Source organism: Hylobates moloch, unplaced genomic scaffold, assembly GCF_009828535.3.
Source record: "Hylobates moloch isolate HMO894 unplaced genomic scaffold, HMol_V3 SCAFFOLD_18, whole genome shotgun sequence".
Lineage (NCBI taxonomy): Eukaryota > Metazoa > Chordata > Mammalia > Primates > Hylobatidae > Hylobates > Hylobates moloch.
In genome coordinates, this window is record NW_026652293.1 from 78097560 (window position 1) to 78122184 (window position 24625).

The window sequence follows — 24625 nt, forward strand, 5'->3', positions numbered from 1 at the left end:
TCAGAGGCTGGGCTAGGAGATTTGCTTACAGAAAGCCTGAAGGCCCCAGCGACCTTCCCAAAGTTGCGATTTGAATGCATGCTCTTAGCACACATGCTGTGTAACTGGAGCAGATCTATAGGAATGAATGGAACTGAAATCAGACCTTAGAAAGTCACAGTGAGTAAGAAAATTGCCAGAGTGGAATGCAGATACACCTACTGGTTACCGTCCTGTATCTAGCAGCTGTGTGGAATTTGAATGTGTTTTACTAAGAGGAGCCTTGTTGGGCCCAGTGCTTAATAACTAGCTCTGTCTGTCGGGAATCCCCCACAGTATCCTGCTTGTGATTCACGCTATCCAGAGTCCAGGGCAAGGAGTTCTAAAACCTTATCATGTTTTGTTTTGTTTCGATACGGAATTTCGCTGTTGTTGCCCAGGCTGGAGTGTAATGGCGCGATCTCGGCTCACCACAACCGCCGCCTCCCGGGTTCAACCAATTCTCTTGCCTCAGCCTCCCAAGTAGCTGGGATTACAGGCATGCGCCACCGTGCCTGGCTAATTTTGTATTTTTAGTATAGAGGGGGTTTCTCCATGTTGGTCAGGCTGGTCTCGACCTCCCGACCTCAGGTGATCGCCCGCCTCAGCCTCCCAAAGTGCTAGGATTATAGGCTACCACCACCACGCCTGGCTAATTTTTTGTATTTTTAGTAGAGATAGGGTTTCACCTTGTTAGCCAGGATAGTCTCTATCTCCTGACCTTGTGATTCACCTGCCTTGGCCTCCCAAAGTGCTGGGATTACAGGCGTGAGCCACCACACCTGGCCGTTTTGTTTTTGAGAGACAAGGTCTCGCTCTGTCACCCAGGCTGGAGTGCAGTGGCATGATCATAGCTGACTGTAACCTTGAACTCCTGAGCTCAAGTGACCCTGCTACCTCAACCTCCCAAGTAGCTGGTACCCGTAGGTGTGCACCATCACACCTGGCTATTTTTTTTAATTAACTTTTTGTAGAGATGGGGTCTCACCATGTTGCCCAGGCTTGTCTTGAACTCCCACCTCTGCCCACATGGTGGGCATTCAATTCTCTTCCTCCCTCCTCTCTGGACTTGCCTCCTCCTGGATCATGATATCTTATCATTTTCCAATCACAGCGTTAATGGGAAGGCTTGAGGCTGGGCATGGCACCCATGCCTGTAATCCCAGTGCTTTGGGAGGCAGAGGTGGGAGTTCAAGACAAGCCTGGGCCATGTTCAGCACTTTACATGCCCATTCATTGAGTTTGCACAGCCGCCCATATGACAGGCATTGTTATTCCTACTGTACAGGTGAGGAAATGGGGGCTCTGAGAAGTGTGACTGTGGGAGGCAGCTGCTGGCATGATGGAAAAAGTGTAGGCGTTGGAGGTGGGATCCAAGTCCAGCCTTCCACCCACAGGTTCAGTGATGTGAGGCGAGTTGTATGACACAGTTTTCTCATCTGTAAAATCTGGACAGGGGTACCTACACCCTGGAGCTTTGGGAGGATTAAATGAGATCGTGTAGATAACAGCACAGTCCTGGCATATGAGAGAAAATGGCAGGGATCATTCTATGACCTCAGTGGGAGAAGCAAGACCTAAACCCTGAGAGGTGGAGCACGTCCCACCCTTGGGCTCCTTCCACCGGGACACCGGCTTCCGGCTCTCCGCGGAGTACTGTTCTTAAGTTAGAAGGCAAGCACAGTGGGGACACGGTGCAGGACACCTGGGGACCCAGTGCCCTTGGAATTCTTTACCTTCAGCTTTGCACACTGCAGATTAGTCCTCACGGCTCAGCAGACAGAGTCGAGATCGGCAGGAGGATCTCTGTCTTGCACAACATATATGATTCTCTGAGCATTTCTATATGATGAAAATATTTTATTTAAAAATTTACAACCATCCCTCCTCCCCCAAATTGCATGACAGACATTTCATCAAACCTGACAACTGATGAGACAAAGAGAACAAGACACAGAGAGGAATTTAGAAATAATCCTTGTGCATCCCTTCCGAATTTGCCGTATATTACTGAAATTACCTGTATTTGTGTCTGTCTATCCTGCTACTCTATGCATTACATATCTTTGCATCCCCCATGCCTAGCACAGTGCCCGGCACATGGTAAAAGTGCCCATCATTTGTTGGACTGAACTCACGACACAGTAGCAAAGAGCCAGTTAGAGCAAATGCTGCCCCTTTTCCCAGGACTGTGGCCTCCAGACCCGTGTGAGGCCTCAGCCTGATTTCTGTTCACCTTAGGACCCCAAGGCCGACTGTGCATTTCCATAAGCACCTCACTCGCCTGCAGGAGCGGGGCTGGGTTGGTGGTGGGCACCAGAGGTGCTCAGCGTTCAATCACGCAGAAAGTGGGCTAAAGCGCAGCGCCGCCTGCTCCCTCCAGAGATGCGCTTCCATCCTCCGAAACCCAGAGATGCGCTTCCATCCTCTGAAACGACAACTGCTCTGCACTCACTTAATGGGATCCCAAATAACACGCTGCAGACCAGTCTTTTATCACTGTTGCCCCTTGGAACACATTTCGAATGCTGGCTTAAAAGCAGGTCATTTCACGGTTCTTTAATGATGACACTAATAACTGTGGATTTTTGTCTCCCAGAGTCCTGATGAGCTGAGCCAAGGAGTAAATTACGGAGCTAACTTTTATGTGCGTGGTTTATTGATCTGTGAGCTTCAAGGAAACCGCACCAGCCCCTATAGGTTGGCAGTCCAGACTACCTTTTCATCTGTGTAATTGGGCCACAAGGGCACAGTTAATATTCAATTTATATTAATAGGAAGACAAAGAACATGATGTGCCAGCTCCATATTGAAGTCACGGGCATATCTAAATATTCTGCCTGGTAATTATAAATAAATCAGTTTTCTCATGACCCAGCAAGGATGATGTTGCCAATTCACTGTGCATTTCATCATAATTTATCCTGAGAAAGTTCAGTGCTGCCATGTGCATTTATATCGCAGAGCATACAAGGGTGCTCCATCATAAATCACCCAGCTGTCTTCATCCATGCTGTTGCCCCTCTTTTCTTAACAGGTGAAAGTCATGCTTCGCATCTGTTCCACCTTGGCTCGAGATACCTCAGAATCCAGCTCTTTCTTAAAGGTGGACCCACGGAAGAAGCAGATCACCTTGTATGATCCCCTGACTTGCGGAGGTCAACATGCCTTCCAAAAGAGAGGCAACCAGGTTCCTCCAAAGATGTTTGCCTTCGATGCAGTTTTTCCACAAGACGCTTCTCAGGTGGGTATCAGCCCCCTCTCAGGCTCAGGCAATGTTGATTAAAGAAGCATTTACTCATTCACAAGGGCCTTTGAGCTGGGAGGGTGTCTTCTGGAACATTCTGATGGACCAGTTCCTTCAGGAGTCAATCTGAGCTCCATCAAATGGTCTAGTGCTCTTGAATTACTGGTGTCAGACCTTGGGCAGGATCAGTATGCAGCGATTTCAATAAAATCTGTCCTTGGGGAGAAGGAAGTGTGAGCCAGTCAGTGGGTCACACACAGAAGCAGGAGGATAACAGAAAGGGACAAAGACAATGCGTCAAGGGGCTGGTGACAGATCTAGTAGGACCCTACTCCTGCCTGGGCATTGTACGAAGGGAAAAAAGATGTTTCAGGAGCTGGTTAGAATTAGGCAATCTCCTAGGACCCTGTATAAGCACACTGGGGTTGAGGGCAAGTCTGCAGCCCTAGTAAGGAACTGGAGTGCAAGGCAGGGAAACCGAGGCAGACATGCATCCTGTGGCCTGGCTCAGTGGAGTGAAGGGGAAGAAGAGAGGCTCAGGGATAGGCGTTGTATTTGCTGAATTGCTGCCTTACAAATCACCCTCAAATTCAGGGCTTAACACAATAAGCATTGATCATTGCTCATCGGTCAGCTGAGCTCCTCTGGTCCTAGCTCAGCTCATTTTCATGTCTGTGATCAGCTGTGGGTTGGGCAGGCAGCTCTGCGGATCTTGGCTGGATATTAGCCAGGCAAAATAAAATCCTCCTATATCACACCATAGGCACATGTCTTTGGGGGTTGGCTGGCTTTACACTGGTCTAGAATAGCCTTGACCAGGTCAGCTGGTCTCTCTTCCACATTGTCTGTCATCATCCAGCAGGCTAGCTTGGGCTAGTTCTCAAGGCAGTATCCAGGACCCATGCATGCAGGTCTCTGGAGGCCTAAGCTCAGAATTGACCCAATGTCACTTCTGCTGGATTCTACTGGCCCAGCTTCATGAGACGGAGAAGAGATTGCTTCTAATGATTGGACAAGCTCCAAGTCACATTGCAAGGGGGTTGCCCCCAGGCTGGGGTGGAGAATTGGGGCCATTTTTATTAATCTACTATGAGCATAATTGGGAGGCTACTTGGGGGCCCAGGGTACCAAGATTACTGACCATGGGCAGCCAGTGAACTGCAGACCTCACCAGATGCTGCAACCAAAGCTTCTAGTAGATATCTGTTCTCATTTGGATTCGCCCTGGAGCTTTGGTGAAGATGGGCCTCTAAGTGGCACAAAACAGCACCTGTTCCTGCAAGGGAGGGAGCAGGGACACATGTGTAGAATTGATTGCAGAAATGAATAACCCATGTTATAGGATATAGTGGCCTATTTTGCCTGGAGTTTGCATCTTTCTGGTAAATTTCTAGTGCTTATCATGATTTACATTAAACAGTGTATAGTATAATAACTAATAACCTATAGCAGAACCTGACGACAACAGTGCAAATAGTTACCATTTGCAGCCTCTGTGAATTTCCTCCAGGCTGCATCTGAGTAGAGGAGGTGGCGATGTTCTCACGGGCTCCTATATGACACCGTGGGCACACAGCACATGTTACAGGCTCCATTCATTAAGAAATTGAGCATGTGGTTTCCCCAAAGAGTTTTACCCAAGAAGACAAAGTACTTTATGAATAAGTTCTGTGGTTTCTCTCTTCATTACATTTTTTGTGTGGCATACCACCCAATGGGCTCAGTAATTTAAACCTGACATTGGTTCTAATGAATGGCCTACAAATAATTTCATTAACACAGTTAAAACTTTTCAGAAGCAAATCTCCACAAGCTGTAAGAATTCCAAAGCAAACCCTAAATTAAGCATGGACTATTGATCCGTTTTAGATTGGTTCCAGAAAAAGGGGCCATTTTAATTGCTGGTCTTTGTTTACATTTCACACTTGGCTCTGGAGCTCGGTATGCTCATTGTAGGAGTTCCGCTCGTTCCCGAATGCCTTACTTCATTCACATTTCCAATGGTACAATAACTTACGTGTCTGTATACATTTGCAGTTTTCAAGACATTTCATAGACATTAGCGCATTTGACTCTTCCTAGAATTCAGGCGGTAGGAAGGGAGGCATTGATGTTTTCATGTGACACACAAGGAAACCGAGACTCAAGATGAAGTCACTTGTTCAAAGTCCCTTTCCCGAGCAGACGTCCTTCCTGGATTCCCCCCATGAACACTCTGCATCCTGCTCAGTGTGGTATTGTGTCTTTGACCTCCCGCCATTTTATCCAGTATTTCCTAGCAGTGTGGCCTCAGGCGAGTCACTCAACCTCTCTGGGCCTCCGTGTCCTCATCTGTCAGGTGAGGACATGACCACAGTGTTCCCCATCAGGCCGTGTGATTCATCGAGTTGACACACGGGGGGTGCTCACAGCAGAGCCAGGAACACAGCAAGTGCTCAATAAATGTGGCTGTTTTTACTGTTATCACTGTCAATATTAGCAGCATAGCATGCTGCTGGCCAGGGCAAACTCAGCCCCACAGGGTGGGCACCCCTGGAGCCCCCAAGCCTGAAAGGAGGGAGTGTGCAGAGTGGGCCTGTGCTCTCCAGTCCTGATTTTCAGCCTGTGAAGCCGCGGCCGCCATGGTGACCCAGGCAGTTAGAAATTGTGCTTTCTCTTCGTTTCTAAGGAAATCAGCTTCCCGAAGCTAAGCAATGATTAAGACAGTCCCGGTTCCTGGTTGCCTTTGAGAGCCAGCCATATGACCCTTCAGTGGCTTCGGCAGTCGCTGGCTGCCCCTGTTGGGACACGTCTCTGCTGGGACACACCCCTGCTGGAGAACCTGGACTTGTGGGCAGGCAGAGCCTTCCTGCAGACCTGTCCCTGCCCACGGGGGCTGTGCTCGAGAAGGCTGCATGCCTCTCCAGGTCCAAGGGGAAGCAGCAAGGGGCCTCCAGGGGCCCTGCCAGCTCTTAACACACACCAGATGGACAGCCCACTGACCACTCTCTTCTCAGTGGAGAGCCGGGTGGGAACTGTGCCAGGGGGGTGCCGCCCCAACTCTGCATAGCAGGTCTCCTCTCACCCCCGGCCTCTGCACGGGTGACTCAGTGTGGTCCACACACAGCCAACATCCTCCCAGGTGGCTCAAGAGTCAAAAGCAGCTTATTTTATGTATAGCTCAAGGTGATTTCTCAGCCTCCTGCCTCCCATCCCACTTTATGTCCAAAGAAGGCTTAGTCCATTGGGCCGCCTTCTGCCTGCTCTGCATACACGCCTCTGGCAAATTCCATCAAGACGCTACTGCTTCTGTCTCAGGGTTAGCACTGGGCTCTCCTTGTCTAAGTCCTGGGGGGTTTGAAAGATCCTGTGTGCCCCACAGCAGCCCTGTCCTGCCACCCCCTTTGGCCCAGGAGGAGCCCCCTGCCCCCCGCAGAGTTGCTGGGGACCACCCTGGAACAAGTGACAGTTGTTGGAAGTGTGGTTTTTCAATTTTAGTTTAGGAGAGAAAACTGATTTCCAAATACTTGGGTTCATTGTGCTGCTGGAACTTACAGCTGAATAACAACATTCATGGCCCAGGTGGCCACCGGGAGGCACGCTGCCCTGAGGACTGCAAAGCCCCATGTTAGCACTGCCTCCCGGAGCTCCCACGAGCCCTGATTCCAGCCTCGAGACGGAAGTGAAAGCAACAGGACACAGCGAATAATGCTGTCTTCCTGCTTCTGTGAAGTCTCAGGTGCTAACCAAAGAGAAGGACGTTTCCCAGACCTCCAAGTTAGTCCACAAAACTGACTGAGCTCTGATGGCTTGCAGAGCTCTATATTAGTGGGTGTTCAGGGGAAATACAAAACACCATCGAGAGCCTGGTCCCTGTCTAGGATTTAATAATCAAACTGGAGACCAGACACACACGCCAGGCCAAAGAACACCTAATAACATACCACGTGGTGACCGATATTCTGTATGTTGAATGTATCTGTAGCAAAATAAAGAAAAGGCAGGTTTTGAAAAGAGGAGGATGGGCCAGGTGCAGTGGCTCACGCCTGTAATCCCAGCACTGTGGGAGGCCAAGGCGGGTGGATCACGAGGTCAGGAGTTCGAGACCAGCCTGATCAACATGGTGAAACCCCCTCTCTACTAAAAAAAATGCAAAAAATTAGCCAGGCATGGTGGCACATGCCTGTAATCCCAGCACTTTGGGAGGCCGAGGCAGGTGGATCACCTGAGGTCAGGAGTTCGAGACCAGCCTGACCAACATGGTGAAACCCCCTCTCTACTAAAAAAAAATATGCAAAAAATTAGCCAGGCATGGTGGCACATGCCTGTAATCCCAGCTACTCGGGAGGCTGAGGCAAGAGAATCGCTTGAGCCCAGGAGGCAGAGGTTGCAGTGAGTCAAGATCGCGCCATTGCACTCCAGCCTGGGCAACGAGACTGAAACTCCATCCAAAAAAAAGAAAAAAAAAGAGGAAGGTGTGAATTGAAAACGAGGAAAGAGATCAGGAGAGAAAGCAGATATATATCACAAACCTCTCGCTTATGTGAGAACTACGGTGTTTCTCAAGGTCTCACTTGTGAAACGGTGGGTCACCTTTTTCCCTCTAATAAGCCTGGCCTGTTTCATAAACTCTATATATATGTGTGTCAGCAGAGGGTGAGTGGAGAGTTTAAAGGCCTTATCCGGGAGCCCAGAATGGCAGATGAGGGAAGGGAATGAGGTCCATGAGGGGATGTGCCCCCATTCCAGCCTGCTCCTGCCTGCTCTACAGATGCATTCTCTGAAACGTACCACGGATTAGCAGAAGGGTGGTTTGCAGTTCACGTGCATAGTGCTCTGGCTTGCAAAGGGCGGAAGGTCGCCAGGGGTTCTGAGCATCTCCAGAACTTCATGGCAGAGGCCAACCCACCTGGGAACACAGTGACACTGGGGCCCGAAGCCCCAGGAAGGCGGGCTTACTTCCCGAAGCCCCAGGAAGGTGGGCTTCCTTTCGTTGCTAGTGGTGCCTCCACTGCGAGGTCCATTCACGGCTCGTGTCTCCTCTTGTGTCTGACAGGCTGAAGTGTGCGCAGGCACCGTGGCAGAGGTGATCCAGTCTGTGATCAACGGGGCAGATGGATGCGTGTTCTGTTTCGGCCACGCCAAGCTGGGTTCGTGAGAGTTTCACTTTCTCATGCGGCTCGTTGGGCTCCCTGTCATCCCACGCATTCCTCTGTCTCCCTCCCAGAGTTCTCCGATGACAGGAAGGGCTGCGTTTCTCTTAGGTGCTGAGCTGAATAACCAATAACAAGGTATACGATGAACACCTATGCTGTTCATTGTAGGCGGACACCCATTCATGTAGGAAAGCCTTCAAGTCCAAAAGATGGAAAGAGAAGTAGCAGGGTTGTTCCCACTTGGTCCAGGTCAGAGTCAAGCCCAGAAGGCATGCAGGAAAATGTTCATGTCCTGAGCAGCCGCTGTTTGGGAAGCAGATAGGGCCCCTTGCACCACCCACCCCCATGAGGATGTGGGTTGGTGGTTGGACCCCTGTAAAAGCCAGAGGAGCAACCTCCAAGCAAAGCCCAGAGCCCAGGACGCGTCTGGGGAAAGCGGTGCACACCGTCGGGAACGCTCCAGCGCTGAAGCGTCTGGGAAAGGAGGCAGCAGAGCCCCCCAATAAGGGGTTCATAAATCCCCCCACAGTCCCATCTTAATTCTGACCTGCAGCCACCTGCTCCGCAGGCCTTGCCCTGACACGCTTGATAAGTTTAGTGAATTGAGGAGCTTCAAAAACTGTCCCTTGGCAGAGATTCCAACAGAGGCCTTGCTGGAGCTCAGAGGCCAGTTCTCAGGCAGGACAGAAAGCCATTGCCTCTCTCTGCACTTCCGTCCTCCCCAGCCCTTCCTCCTGATCTAAGCAGTGATCTGGATTTTAATGGAATTTGCTCATGCCATCAAAATATACACAGCATTTAACTTGAGACAGGATATAAAGTGTGAATATGTGGACTTAATCTGGGGGGTGACTATAAAAAGAACCATAATGATGAGGAAAAACCCCTGCCTTCCTACTATGTGTAAAGCAGTGCAGGAACTGGATAGCATGTGATATTTGGGGTCCTCCTCAAGGTACATTGTGATTTAATCTTGTCACATGTCTGGGCTCTTGCTCTGTTTTTTTTTTTTTTTTTAAGAGATGGGCTGGCTCTCAGTTGCCTGGGCTGGTGTACAGTGGCATGCTCATAGATTACTGTAACCTCCAATTCCTGAGCTCAAGTGATCCTCTCGCCTCAGCTTCCCAAGTATCTGGGGCCACAGGCATGCCCCACCACACCCAGATAATTTTTAAACATTTTTCATAGAGGCAGGGTCTCAGTATGTTGCCCAGACTGGCCTGGAACTCCTGGCCTCAAATGATCCCTCCATCTTGGGCCCCGCAAAGTGCTGAGATTACAGGCATGAGCCACTGAGCCCAGCCAGCATTCTTTATTGTAGCCATTTAGTTAGTAATACCAGAAAATGCCTTCTGTTGTTGTCAAATACTATCTCTTTCATCTTTTTGTTCCTTCTCTTCCCTTTCCCCCCTTCCCCGTGCCTTTCTTCTATATCCTTGGCATCTCTTTTGGAGACTCCATGGAATGATACCTGGACACTGAACCTGCTGTTCTTCCTTCCCTGGTTCCCCCAGGAAAATCCTACACCATGATCGGAAAGGACGATTCCATGCAGAACCTGGGCGTCATCCCCTGTGCCATCTCTTGGCTCTTCAAGCTCATAAACGAACGCAAGGAGAAGACGGGCACCCGTTTCTCAGTCCGGGTTTCCGCCGTGGAAGTGTGGGGGAAGGGGGAGAACCTGCGGGACCTGCTGTCGGAGGTGGCCACGGGCAGCCTGCAGGACGGCCAGTCCCCGGGCGTGTACCTCTGCGAGGACCCCATCTGCGGCACGCAGGTGATTGCTTCCGAAGCCTGGCTCACCCCAAGGTGGCTCCCTCCCCACCTCAGAGGCGGCGGCAGCTCCACCCGTGAATCACTGAACCTGTAAACTCAGAGGCTTACGGGTGTTTACTTTAAAGTGGACTGGAACTTTACGGCCTGCAGCTGCGGGGCCATCTGCTTGCCCAATCTAAATATTTGTACCTTGACTCTAATTGACAATGAGCAGGAACCACAATTGTTGTACCATTTGGGGGAGAAATGGAATTCACTTTCTTTATGCCCCTTTCAGAAAAAAAAAGTAACAATCTTTCTTTTGTTTAACAACAAACCGAAATATTTACTGCTCTGCACAAATAGCTAGAGCCATTACGGGGGCTGTTTATGACTCTATAAACTGTGTTTCTGGCACCGGTTTACAGCCGGATTAGCAGTGCTGCAGGAAAAACTAATAACCACTTTCTAATTGGAACCATGATATAATTGCTAGAACCATGGAAGCCAAGAGAAGCTCCAGTTCACCGTTTCGGGATGCTATGCCTGTTGGGAGGGTCTCTCCTTTGCTGTTTGACAATAGATGTGGGAATGACTCGGGAGCTGCAATTCATTCATATCCAGAATAATCAATCCTTCCAGTCTCTAACAGTAGGCTTTATTTTCCCGTGTTGTCAGATGCCTCCTTTTGTAGATAGGTGTTCCGTTTGATAAGTACCTGCCTCTTCCCAACTGGGATTGTTTGCACAGGTGAGATACCTCCCGTGGCCTGTTACACTCGTTACTCAAACCTGACCGTGCTCTTCCCCTGCTTAAAGCACCTCAGATCCTTCCATTTCCCTGAGTCCTCTTTCGTCTGCATCAGTCACCTCGAGGACTTGTTTAAACACTGATCGCTGGGCACTCCCCCCAGAGTTTCCAATTCAGTAGGTCTAGAGTAGAGCTCCAAAATGTGCATTTCCAGCAAGTTCCAATGAGATGCTCATGCTGCCGGTCCAGGGATCACATGTTGGAAACCACTGTTCTGAGACATAAAATGTGCAGAGACAGTATCTACACAGTGTCTGTGATGCAATCGGTAGGACCCGACCCACTGCTCCTGTTCCAGGCATTTTCTAGACATTCAAATATGCTTTCACCCCCATTTGCTTTTAGAACTTCATTGATGAAGTTCCACTAAGGGGTGAAAATGAAGGCTAAGAAAAAGAGGAAAAGGCCAATATTCCCTTTAACTCTTGTTGAAAAATCTTTTAAATTCTTTGGTTTATTTTTCCATAGCGAGACAAAATTGTGAACACAAAAGAATCTCTCGTTGAAGTTTGAGGATTTTGATGGCCTTAGGTTCTAAATATTGGCTCTTACAGTTCAAAATTATTTGTATAGTCAGAGTAGAAAATTGTCAGAATTTGTACCAACCTTAAGACATGTACTGCGAATTAGTTCTTTGAAGAAATCAGAAACCTAAGTTACCTTTTCTCCCCAAAAAGAGGAGTGCTGGTTAAATGCTGTTAATGTGATTGTTATGATTCAGGTTTAAAATAATTGCCAAGTATTTTCATAAGATTTAGACGCCTCGCCCTCTATGCTTTCTTTAATCAATTAATAAGTATGCCAGGAGCATGGATTCAGGAACTAAAGGTAAATAGATATCTCCTGAATTTAGATGAGACATTCAAGTATCGTGAGTGTTTGAGGGTGCCTTTTACACTGGCTTCTTATTTATAACTATGCTAGTCAATATGGCCTAAAATTGGCTTTAATTAAATAACTGCAAAAGTAGGAGTCAAATGAAAGCTAACCAAGTTTTTTTACATCTTTGGGACACCACTGCTATGAGGTCTCAAATCACATTTTGCAACCTACCTGTCTCCAAACAATCTAATCTTTGGACTCAAGATGGAGTCACATCGCTCCTGTTTTCTTAGGTAAATGGATAGCCAGGGGTGTTGGTTTACCGCCCTCTGCAGAGATAAGGATGAGCCATCTGCCCCCAGCTTTTCACACCCACTAGTTCCAGATTCTACTTAGATTGTAAAGTAGGTAAAAATAGGTTTCATCCAATAAGTATGCTCAATATTAATTTTCAGAAATGAATTAAGCTGAGAATTGCACATGAGCATAGCACCTCATTCCAGAAGGGTTTTCCGCCTTAGAGAGGCACATGGCTTTACTATACAGAATGCACAGCCAGCTGAATGAAGCCAGGGACACCCAGGCATGAGTGACAGCAAGCCCTCCTCAGCCTGCAGCCTCAGCTCTTGGCTTCTGTCTTCCAGCTGCAGAACCAGAGCGAGCTGCGGGCCCCCACCGCAGAGAAGGCTGCCTTTTTCCTGGACGCCGCCATTGCCTCCCGCAGGGGCCACCAACAGGACTGTGATGAGGACGACCACCGCAACTCACACGTGTTCTTCACACTGCACATCTACCAATACCGGATGGAGAAGAGCGGGAAAGGGGGAAGTAAGTCGGCCACTCCACCCTCCTGCATCCTTAGTGGCTCCGGCCCCAGCCAGAAACCCCTTGGGCAACCATGACCTTTGTGTGTGTGTGTGTGTGTGTGTGTGTGTGTGTGTGTGTGTGTGAGAGACAGGGTCTTGCTCTGTCACCCAGGCTGCAGTGCAGTGGCACAATCACAGCTCACTGCAGCCTCAAACTCCTGGGCTCAAGTGATCCTCCTGCCTCAGTTTCCCAAGTAGCTGGGACTACAGGCTTATGCCGCCACACCTAGCTATTTATTTATCTTTGTAAAGATGGGACCTTGCTATGTTGCCCAGGCTGGTCTAGAACTCCCGGTCTTGAGATCCTCTTGCCTTGGTCTCCCAAAGTGTTGGGATGAAAGGTATGAGCCACCATGCCTAGCCAAACTTTTCTTAATAGACTACAATATGCAGTTCAGTGATTCGTAATTCAAGATAATTATAGTATCTGGGCTGAAGTTCACTTTTGAACTGTCCAGGGAAAGGAGTTTGCTTTGGTAAAGGTAATTTACAAATGTTATTGCCATGAGAACGTGAGAGGTCAAACTTACAAAAAGAAAACAACTGCCTAACAGTATGTTTTTGTTCACAGACCCCAGAAATGGTCCTCAAGAAAGACCAACATTTATCCACCAAAGCACTCTGGCAGCGTGTTATTATCATTAGCTTGAGACCACTGTATGGGCCATGTTTTTTAAAATAGCATAGAAATCAGACTTTTGAATAACTACCCAGACCCTGGCTACCTCCCTCAAATCATCAGTGAAGGTTTACTGTCAAAACCCAGGTACGGTGCCTGCTCTTCGAGTGAGCTGCCCTGCCTGGAACCCAACGCTGTGCCCCTACAGACCCCTCTCGGCTGTGTTTCCAAAGTCAGCCCGGGCTGGGGTGCGATTCTCCGCCCTCTGTGAAGTAGTGTTTACTCTATGCCCAAAAGAGTTGAGCACCAGATCAGCTGAATGTCTCCAGTGGGGATCTTGGACCAGAGGCAAAGTGGTCTGTTGATTTCACTGGGTTCCTATGGCAGGTTGTGGGTAACGGGGCTGCTGGGCTGGCTGGGCAGTGGCTTCCACGGTTCCTCCATGTCCCGCTCTGCAGGGCTTTCAATACACAGGCAACTGGCTCCCAGCGCTTTCTGCATGATTGTCTCGAAGACACTGGATGCCAGAAAAGCAATCAGAAAACTGAGTTAAGAGTCTAACCCTGGACTGGAAATTGTAAAGCTAATTGACTAAAGCAGAGACGGTCCACAGAGCTGTTCTAGATGAAGCCTAGAATTAAGACATCCAAGTAGGACCAGGCACAGCGGCTCACACCTGTAATCCCAACACTTTGGAAGACCGAGGCGGGCGGATCACTTGAGGTCAGGAGTTTGAGACCAGCCTGGCCAACATGGAGAAACCCTATCTCTACTAAAAATAAAAAAATTAGCCAGGCTTGGTGGCACACACCTCCCAGCTAGTTGGGAGTCTGAGGCAGGAGAATTGCTTGAACCCAGGAGGCAGAGGCAGAGGTTGCAATGAGCCCAGATCGTGCTACTGCACTCCAGCCTGGGTGACAGAGCAAGGCTCTGTCTCAGAAAATAAAAATAAAAAGACATCCGGCTGGGATCTATGGACAGGCTCCCCCTGATTTCTCCCTAAGCCTCCTCGTGGCTCAAAAGACCTGGACAACAGTGCTCCTGGGGAGAGAGCTCTTGTGGGCTTCTGTTGCCCTCAAGCAAAAGCTCCTCCCTTCCCCCACCTCAGTGCCTCTCTTCCTACCCCTTAGTTATTGTTGTTAAAATCCAGGTTTATTGCAGTATAATTTACATTCACTAAAACATCATTTTTATGTGTCTTTAGATGAGTTTTGGCCAATCTATACAGTCATGTAGCCACCACCATTATCAAAATAGAGCACAAGGCTGAAGTTCCCTCTTGCCCTTTGTCCCTTTCCCTGACCTCTAGACCCTGGCAACCATGGATCTGATGATTGTCCTGGTTTTGAGTTTATCCAGGATATCGTGGGAGTGGACTCGTGTGGCCTGGACGTGGCCTCTTGTGTCTGGCTTCTTTCACGTAGCATAACGCATTTGAGATTCCTCCATGCTGCAGCACCCGTGTCTTGCTTCTTCTGGTTCCTGCTGCCTGCTCCTTTAGTTTTTTTGTTTGTTTGAGACAAAGTCTCACTCACTCTGTTGCCCAGGCTGGAGTGCAGTGGCACGATCTCGGCTCACTGCAACCTCCGCCTCCCAGGTTCAAGTGATTCTCCTGCCTCGGCCGCCCGAGTAGCTGGGAATACAGGTGCCCACCACCATGTCTAGCTAATTTTTGTACGTTAAGTAGAGACGGGGTTTCACCATATTGGCCAGGATGGTCTTGGACTTCTGACCTCGTGATCCACCCGCCTCGGCCTCCCAAAATGTTGGGATTACAGGCGTGAGCCACCGCACCTGGCCTCTCCTTTAGTTTTGACTGGGCCTGGAGGCTTGGTTCCTACCCTACCACCAGGACAGAACGCAAATATCCACAGCTGGGGCTGGAGTGCCTCTAACTGGGGCTGCTCTTTATGGCTCTGAAAATCAGCCCTGAGCTGCCTCCAGTGGCTGCTGTGAAGAACCCAGAGGTTCTGATCCTCACTTGCAGCGGGCGGGATGCCCCAGGGAGGTGGCCTACTAGTAGGAGGGCAGCTCTCTCGACAGCCCATGACCGTGAGCAAAGTCTCACTGGAGGGGAGCCCAGGGTAGTGGACGGGAATCTCTCGGGAGATTTATTCTTGGTAACAGCCTCACAGCTGTAGAGCGCTTCCGTTTAGAATCACGTTCTTAAAGAAGGAAACAGGGATTCGGATAGGGATGAGGAGATCCAGACCTTTAAAATCGACAGCACAATTGCATCCACATTTCTCCTGACTGTGTGGGAGTTGGCCTTGAACCCTGCCCTCACTGTTTTCTCCTGGGTAGTGTCTTCGCCCTGCCAACGTAAGTCTGACAAATGTTTAATTGATTCTTTTAAGCAGCTGTCAATCATCATCATCATCATCATCAGAGCCTGCAGTACTTTCTTGTACTTTCAGCAGAGTGACTCGAAAAACATCTAAATCTTCAGCCAAATGACTCCCAAATGGCACTGATCAGAAAAACCTGGGAGATGGGATTATCTCTCCTCCTTCCAGGTTTCAAACCAAACTGAAGACAACTCTGTTTTCGGTTTTGTACTTTTTTTCTTTTTTGCGGTTCTGCTTTCAATTTGGAATCTGAAAGTAGGGAGAAATCTTGAAAACAAGGAAACAGTTCATTAAATGACTTCAAATATGGGAACCTGAAATTCAGCTTCCACAAAAGTTTAGGCCAAGACATTCCCTAAACCCAGTGATGCACCCCCACATCAGTACCTAAGGAATCCTGCACACTTATTAAATATTTAATAGCCAGCTCATCTTCTTCCTGTTTTTAAATTGTGAAAGAGAATTGCTTTTACATAATGCATTCAGGTTAAAAGAAAGGGCAAATACCACGAATGGTTTCCAAAACCTCTGTTAGGTCCTTCCTAATGTATCAGTAGATGAGGACAAAGAAGGGGAAGGAGTCCAGGGGTCGTGGGATCGGCAGACCTGGGGGACATCTCTTTCCTCCCGAGGGGAATGGATCCCGGCCAGAATGCACACGGCCTCCCCGCCTGGGACTCGCTTGACTTCAGTGAATTTATAACTGTTTAAAATATAATGAGGAGATTTGGAGCGTTGTTTAAAATGGAAATTTTGTTTACTTACATGTAAGTAATAATCCCTGCAGACCTGGCAGCCAGAACTCAATTAGGGGAAAGTTTATTAATTAGTCACCCTGCAGGGAAGCCATTAGAAGAGATCTCTGCCACAAGAACTAAATACACTGAGTGTGCGCGTCTGGATCTCATACACACACATGCATTTTATATGTTTTACACACAAATGCATTTTACATTTATAATTTTACACACAAATGCATTTTACACATATAAGTAGACAGACAAAAAAATGTTTTAAACATTTCCAGTCAAAATAGAAAAGTCTTTGTTGGTGTATCCGTGTTTTGCAGATAGCACTAGGTTAAGCTTAAAATATCTCCCTGTTTAAAAGGTCATTGGAATTAGTGGGACTGGTCCTTCAGCATCATGGAGGCCTTCCTCTGCTTTGCGAAGCTAAATCTGTAATAGCTTGAGAGCCTCCTCGGGAATCCCGGCACTGGGAAACAGACCCTGAAGCCCTGCTGATCAGAGAGCTGCTTCTCGTAATGATGCGTGTACTAGGCACCTAAAACAAGGTGGTGCTTGGGACCAGAAGTGTTTCAGATTTCAGATTGTTTCCAGATTTTGGAATATTTGCATATGTAATGATACTTTGGGAATGGGACCCAAATCTAAATATAGATTTCCTGTATGTTTCACATATGCCTTATAGACATAGCCTGAAGGTAACTTTGTACAGTATCTTCAATAATTTTGTGCATGAAACACAGTTTTTACTGCATTTTAACTGCAACCCCTCACGAGGTCAGATGTGGAATTTTCCCCTTGTGGCATCATATTGGCCTTCAAAAAGTTTGAGATTCTTGGAGTATTTTGGATTTCAGATTTTTCGAGTTAGGGATGCTCAGCATGGACTGGTGATACTTCAGGGTAATACGCTAATGATACAGAGATCGCACCTGTCCTGTTGACAAAGATAATTTTAAAAGCCCCGCTTTTATTGAGTAATCTAAGCATGCAAGCAGCTGTTGCTCAAGGTCCAGAATGACACCGGGTCTCTGATTTGTTCATTCACTTTATTGCCTCTGTGGGGAGGATTAGAGGGCTTTGTAGGCTGGGCTGCTGTGTGCGCACACAAACAAATGTACATGCACATGGGCACACATCTGTGCTACACTCGTCTGTCTGCACATCTCATCAGACTCTTTAATCTGTTTTGTTTGTTTGTTTTTAACACTGAGTCTCGCACTGTCACCCAGGCTGGAGTGCAGTGGCGCAATCTCAGCTCACTTCAACCTCCACCTCCTGGGTTCCACGCGATTCTCCTGCCCCAGCCTCCTGAGTAGCTGGGATTACAGGCATCCACCACAACACCTGGCTAATTTTTGTGTTTTTAGTAGAGACAGGGTTTACCATGTTGGCCACGCTGGTCTCGAACTCCTGACCTCAAGTGATCCACCCACCTCGGCCTCCCAAACTGCTGGGATTACCACACCCAGCCTAATCTGCTTTCTTCTGACAACGCAAATGTTTTCTTTCCATGTCGTGGAATGGCTTAAATCAACTGATGCTGTATTTAGGGCTGTGTGGTGGATATGACTCTGGAGATCCATTCTTTGGGTGGCAGATGTGGGAAAAGAGGCCTAGGAAAGAATCTTGCTTCTAATGGAGGCAGAGCCAGTCCCCTGCTGTCCCTAGCAGCGAAGCCCTGTGCAGCAAGGATGTCCACACACCGCAGGGCTCTCATCTCCCGCTTGCTCAATAATGAAGTGGCAGTTTCATCTTTTGAGGTTTTTGTAATCTATATGTTTGTAAATGTCGGCCAGGAGACACTGTTCTGAAGAGTGCAGCCTGGAATTCCCATCGCTGCATCCGTTTCTAATCTTCTCAAGCCTCCTGGCCGCTCTCAGCAGGTAACTGGCATCCTAGTCAATGAGAAGACAGAGCTGACCTGGTGCATTCCTAAACTTCTCTCTTTTTGGTTTCAGTCTCCTGGTCCCTGTACCTCAGTTTCCCCCCTGCTCCTTCCCACAGGCCTGCTGCTCCCGCCTCCTGGCATCCTTCCTCCTGCCCCTTCTGCCTCTTCTGGGACCTCATCAACTGGGACCCGCCAGTGGCCTTTTCATGCTTATGTTTTCAGCCTTCCTCCCACCAAAGTCAGGGTCACAGAAGGAAGAGAAGGAGGCAGGGAGGGAGGGAAAAGGAAAGGAAAGGAACCGCGACGGCACTTGGCCTCTGCCATGCTCCTCTCCGATCGCCTCCTCAACCAAGACGTCAGATTCCCCCTCTTTGTAATGTCTTCTTTGAATTTCAGCAGTGTGGGGGATGTTACGCTTTTGCCTTACTCCGCCTTATATTTTGGCTGTTTGTGAGCTTGTCCAAGCCCTATTGGACTATAGGTTCCTTGAGACAGAGTGCCACAGTGCTGGGGCTGTGTCCGCTGCGTCAGTGTCCAAGCCCTATTGGACTATAGGTTCCTTGAGACAGAGTGCCACAGTGCTGGGGCTGTGTCCGCTGCGTCAGTGTCCAAGCCCTATTGGACTATAGGTTCCTTGAGACAGAGTGCCACAGTGCTGGGGCTGTGTCCGCTGCGTCAGTGCTCAGGTCTCCTTTGTCCAAATGGAACGTGTGCTGTGGTTTTAAAAATGAATCTCTGCTCTCGAACTCCTGACCTCAGGTGATCCACCCACCTCGGCCAGCCTGGCCAACATGGTGAAACCCCCTCTCTACTAAAAATACAAAAATTAGCCAGGCGTGGTGGCAGGTGCCTGTAATCCCAGCTACTTGGGAGGCTGAGGCAGAAGAATTGCTTGAACTCCGGAGTCAGAGGTTGCAGGGTTGCAATGAGCCGAGATCGTGCCACTGCACTCCAGCCTGGGCAATAGAGAGAAACTCTGTTTCAAAAAAAAAAAAAAAATGAATCTCTGGGCTGGGTGTGGTGGCTCACATGGTAATCCCAGCACTTTGGGAGGCTGAGGCCGGCGGATCACTTGAGGTCAGGAGTTCAAGACCAGCCTGGCCAACATGGTGAAACCTCGTCTCTACTAAAAATACAAAAATTAGCCGGCCATGGTGGCGGGCACCTGTAGTCCCAGCTACTCGGGAGGCTGAGGCAGGAGAATCACTTGAACCTGGGAGGCAGAACTTGCAGTGAGCTGAGATCACGCCACTAAACTCCAGCCTGGGTGACAGGGCAATACTCCATCTCAAAAACAAAAAATGAAAAATAAAAATTAATCTCTGTGTTATCTAATGGAGCTGTGATTCGGAAACAGTAAGACCACCCAATTACCTTTCACATAAGCAGATGTTATTAGGTCAGAGAAGCCTGATAACGCAACACAGTCAGGAGGCGGCCAGCTGACTGGGCAAGCGTGTTAGAGGGGGAATTATAGAAAATGATATATTCATGTCATAAAGATGTTATCTGAACTTAAATAATACAAATGTATTTTTATTCATTGATCTTACGAACCACAAAGGGCCAAGGCTCTATCTTTGAGTTTTCAATTCAAAATTTGACTTCCACGAACCACATTCATATTAACAGTTCAGTTTTTGCTTTAAATTTCTTCAAAGAGATTTAAGAGCTTAAAAAACACTTTACAGCCAACTGGGTCTAGACTTTTTTAGAGTCGTACAATATTTTCCACTCTATAATTCCTCATTCACACCAAATTCAACATCTTTATAAAAACTTTTTTTTTTTTTTTTTTTGAGACAATCTCACTCTGTCACCCAGGCTGAAGTGCAGTGGCGCTATCTTGGCTCACTGCAACCTCACCTCCCAGGCTCAAGTGATCCTCCCACTTCAGCCTCCCACGTAGCTGGGGCTACAGATGTGCACCACCATGCCTGGCTAATAGTTTATATTTTTTTGTAGAGATGGGGTTTCACCATTTTGCCCAGGCTGCTCTCAAACTCCTGAGCTCAGGCGATCCACCTGCCTTGGCCTCCCAAAGTGCTGGGATTACAGGTGTGAGCCATGGCACCTGTCCAAAAATCCTCATTTTTTTAAATCACATCTTTTCAAAGCATTGAGTTTTTATAAAACAATTAACTCCCTTGACAAAATCATTTCATTGGCTTATATAGTATTTTATTATGTTTTTATTTAAAATAACAAGTGGCAGAAACCGATTTAGGAGGAAAAACACAGCTGACCTATTAAGAACTATGCAGCTGATTCTTTTTGGAGCAAAAGTGCACAAACTAGACCACAGCCTCCACTAACCACGAGCCCTCAGCGTGCTGTGGGTGTCAGGCAGCACTTCTTATGCAGGTGACCCAGAGTATTGCTGAACCTGGCCAGGTGGTAAGGCAGTGGCTCTCAAACTTAGCGGCACGTTAGACTCACCTGGAGGGCTTTTAAAAGCATCCCAGTGTGCGTGCTGCCCTCCAGCCCAATTAAATGAGAAAGCCTGGGAGTGGGAACCAGACATCAATATTTCTTGAAAGTTTCCAAGGTGATTCTAATGTGTAGCAAAGTTTGGGAGGAACTACTACGGTGCGGGAAGGTGAGTTAAAAGAGCTGCATGCTTTCTGCTTAGCTTCGGATTTTCATCTTAGATTCCGCATTAATTTTCTATGAGATCTTGGGTGATTTATTTAACCTCTATGAGCCTCAGTTTCCTTCTATGTAAAATGGGGCTAATTTCTGCATTGTGGGATATTATAGGAATTAAGTGATATTAGGAGAATTTAGGATTTCCTGCTACCTTCCAGGTGCTTAATAAAGTGTGGCTCAGGCATAGCAGACATTATTATATTGTTTCCTGTGGGTAGAATAAGGCATGTGGGTAATTTGGTTTGGTCAAAATCTAGACTTAAAATATTGCATATTAGAATATAACTAAAGAATTACTCAAGGCAGACTGAGTTATGTTCCTTTAACCCTGCAGTCTTGACCTCAAAATCTGGAAAGTCAGTGAGGAAACTGCTTCTTACCTGCTATTAATGCTCACCTATCGTGTTCATTTGCTATGTAACTATACTTTCTCCCCAGCCACTGGAAGTGATGTAAATTCTTGATAATAGCAAATGGCCTGTGCTCACTCACCTTGTACTATTTCAAGTTAAGCACCGTGTGTGAAATTCAGAATTCTGTGCCTACGGGAACTCCAGTGGGTATAGAGCAGAGAGTAGATTTTCCATTGTCTAAATGTGACTCTTACTTTGAGTCATGCAGGTATAATTACAGGTATTTTATAATATTATCCTCAGCACAGTCTAAACTGTGCCTTTTGTTCTCGTGTTCTGTTTTACTACATGTACATTATACATTTTATTCCATTACATCAAATGGGCTATTAGAGTCTGAATTGGTCCCTGTCTTTGCCCTTTAATCTGTGGTGCATGTGGAATATCTGAGCTTCTCCTTTCTATATAATTAGGCTGCAAAACAGATGATATTTTGCTTCAAAAATAACTATTTCCCTAGGGCGCTGCTGTGACCCAAGCTTGCAGGGTACAAAATAGCATAAAACAGAAGTGACACATTATATATTCCCCTTAAAGGGGTTTTACTGGGGATAGTTGAAGAGAAACAAAATATAACATCCTTGATGTAAGAAGTTCTTTGCCATAGACGTGCCAGTAGCTGGAGAGCTGGAATTGCGATGCTTTCTGTAAATACTTCTCACCTTTTTTTCTCAGTACTAGATATGGAATTTGAGGGTAGGAAGGGGTGGAGGCAGATTAGCCTTAGGACAGTGGTTGCCGAATATTTTCATCCTACAGCATGAGCAGTACTGCATCAGCCCTGTCCTTCGGGCTCTTCTGCAGACGCATGGACGCCCAGATCCCTCCCACGCACCCCGAGTGCCACCTGCAATGGTCCAGACACACGCGGGTCCCACACGCTCTGCTCGCTTTTTGTACCAACACCTTTCAGTCTTGCCCCAAATTACTTGGCCTCCACAACAGCTTTGGGAAATTTCCATCTCTGCCTTTGCCATTTTCCTTCTGTGCAGAGTGAGGAAAGGCAGAGGGAAGAGTTGCTGTCCTGGCAGTAACAGGAGGCAGGCCAGGTATGAGGCTGTAAGCTGGGTCGCCTGAAAAGATAGGGATCCAGAGGCCTGGAGGAGCAGCATTCCGCTGCTGCCTGGGACTGAGGCGGGGGGAAGGGAGACAGCCAAGCAGTGGGTGATGTGTCCAGAAACACGCCACTCTGGAAGAGTGGGGCCTGGGGCAAAAAGGCGGTGTTCTCCAGCTGCCTCATGGAACTGATGGAGGCCACAGGATGTAGTTTTGAGCTCAGGTCTTGCAGTCAGACAGTCTGTGGTTTGAATCCTAGCTCTGCTACTGGCTGCAGGATCGTGGGCAAGTTTTTTTTTTTTTTTCATTCTTTTTTTTAACAACTTTAATGAGCTATACCTGAGCTACAAGAAACTGTACATATTAAATCATATAACTTGATGTTTTATCGTATGTATATGCCCATGAAACCATCCTCAATCAAGATAATGAACATATTCTTCACCCCCAAAAGTTTCCTCAGGCGCCTTGCAATCCCTGCCTTCAGCTCCTCTTCCTCCCTGTCTCCAGACCCAGGAACCACTGATCTACTTTCAGTGTCTAGACATTAGTGTGGATTTCCTAGAATTTTATATGAAAGGAAACCTATCTTGCAGACGGTACTCATGTCTGGCTTCTTTCACTTAGCGTAATGATTTTGAGATGTAATCATTTCATTGCCTGTATCAATAGTTCATTTATTTATATTTCTGCATAATGGTTCACTGTCCAGATACACCACAGTTGGCCGATCCATTCGTCTCGTGATGGACATTTGTGTTGTTTCCAGTTTGGGGATATTACAAATAAAAGTACTAAAGGTTGAGCATCCCTGATCTGAAAATTTGAAATCTGAGATGCTCCAAATCTGAAACTTTGTGAGCGCCAAATGACATCACAAGTAGAAAATTCCACATCTGACCGCATGTGACAGGTCACAGGAAAAACTTTGTTTTGTGTACAAAACTATCAAAAATATTGTCTAAGATTATCCTCAGGCTGTGTATATAAGGTATATATGAAACATTAATGAATTTAATGTTTACATTGGGTCCTATTTCCAAGATATGTCATTAGATATATGCAAATACTCCAAAATCTCTGGTTCCAAGCATTTCAGATAAGGGATATTCAGCTTGTGTGAGCATACGTGCACAAGTCTTTGTATGGTTATATGGTTTGGCTCTGTCCTCGCCCAAATTTCATGTTGAATTGTAATTCCCATTGTTGGGGGAGGGAGCTGGTGGGAGGTGATTAGATCATGAGGATGGATGTCCCCCGTGCTGTTCTCATCACAGTGAGTTATGAGGTCTGATGGTTTAAGAGTGTGTGGCACGTCCCCTCTTGCTCGCTTGCTTGCTGTCCTGCTCTGCCATGGGAAGATGTCATGTCTTCCTTCACTGTGAGTCAATGAAACCTATTTTCCTCATAAATTACCCAGTTTCAGGTAGTTATTTATAGCAGTAGGAAAACAGTCTAATATATATGGACATATATTTTCTTTCCTTTGGGGTAAATACCTATAATAGAACTGGAATCTTATCAATGTCTGGGAATGTTTGAAAAAAAAAAAAAGAAAAACTGGAATGGTTGTACCATATAGTAGATGTTTAACTTTTTAAGAAATTTCTCAGCTGTTTCCCAAAGTGCTTGTACTATTTTATGTGGGGAGTTCCCGTTCCTCCACACCCCCACCAACATTTGGTGTGGTCAGTCTTTTAAGTTTTGCCTGTTTACATAGTAGGTTTGTAGTAGTATCTTGTTGTGGTTGTAGTTTGCACTTCGCTGATGACCAATGATGCCAAGCATCCTTCCACATGCCCATTCGGCATCCATACCTCTTCTTTGGTGAAATGTCCCTTCAAATCTTCTGTCCTTTTAAAAATTGTTTTGAAAGTTTTTAATGTATTCTGGATGCAAATCCTTTATAAGATATATTATTTGCAAATATTTTCTCTCAGTCTGTGGCTTCTCTCTTCATTCTCAACAGCGTCTTTTGAAAAACAAATATTTGCTTTTTTATGAAGTCCAATTTATATGTTCTTTTATGAATCATGTTTTTGCTGTCATATCTAAGAAATCTTTGCCTAACCCAAGGCCAAAAAGGTTTCTTCTCATGCCTCCTCTAGAAGTTTTGTAATTTTAGGCTTCAAATTTAGGTCTTTGATCAATTCTTTTTTTATTTTTTATTTTTTATTATTATACTTTAGGTTTTAGGGTACATGTGCACAATGTGCAGGTTTGTTACATATGTATCCATGTGCCATGTTG

General features: G+C 47.0%; 1 protein-coding gene across 2 annotated transcripts in view; it reads left to right on the plus strand.

The window, feature by feature from the left end:
- Nucleotides 1-24625, plus strand: part of KIF26B (kinesin family member 26B) — a 568473-nt gene that overhangs the window by 453579 nt on the left and 90269 nt on the right. For both annotated transcript variants that reach the window (XM_032136981.2, XM_058430513.1), the window contains 4 exons: nt 3056-3262; nt 8301-8394; nt 9915-10177; nt 12432-12615. In XM_032136981.2, the coding sequence (XP_031992872.1) occupies nt 3056-3262; nt 8301-8394; nt 9915-10177; nt 12432-12615 (748 nt within the window). The remainder of the gene's footprint in view (nt 1-3055; nt 3263-8300; nt 8395-9914; nt 10178-12431; nt 12616-24625) is intronic.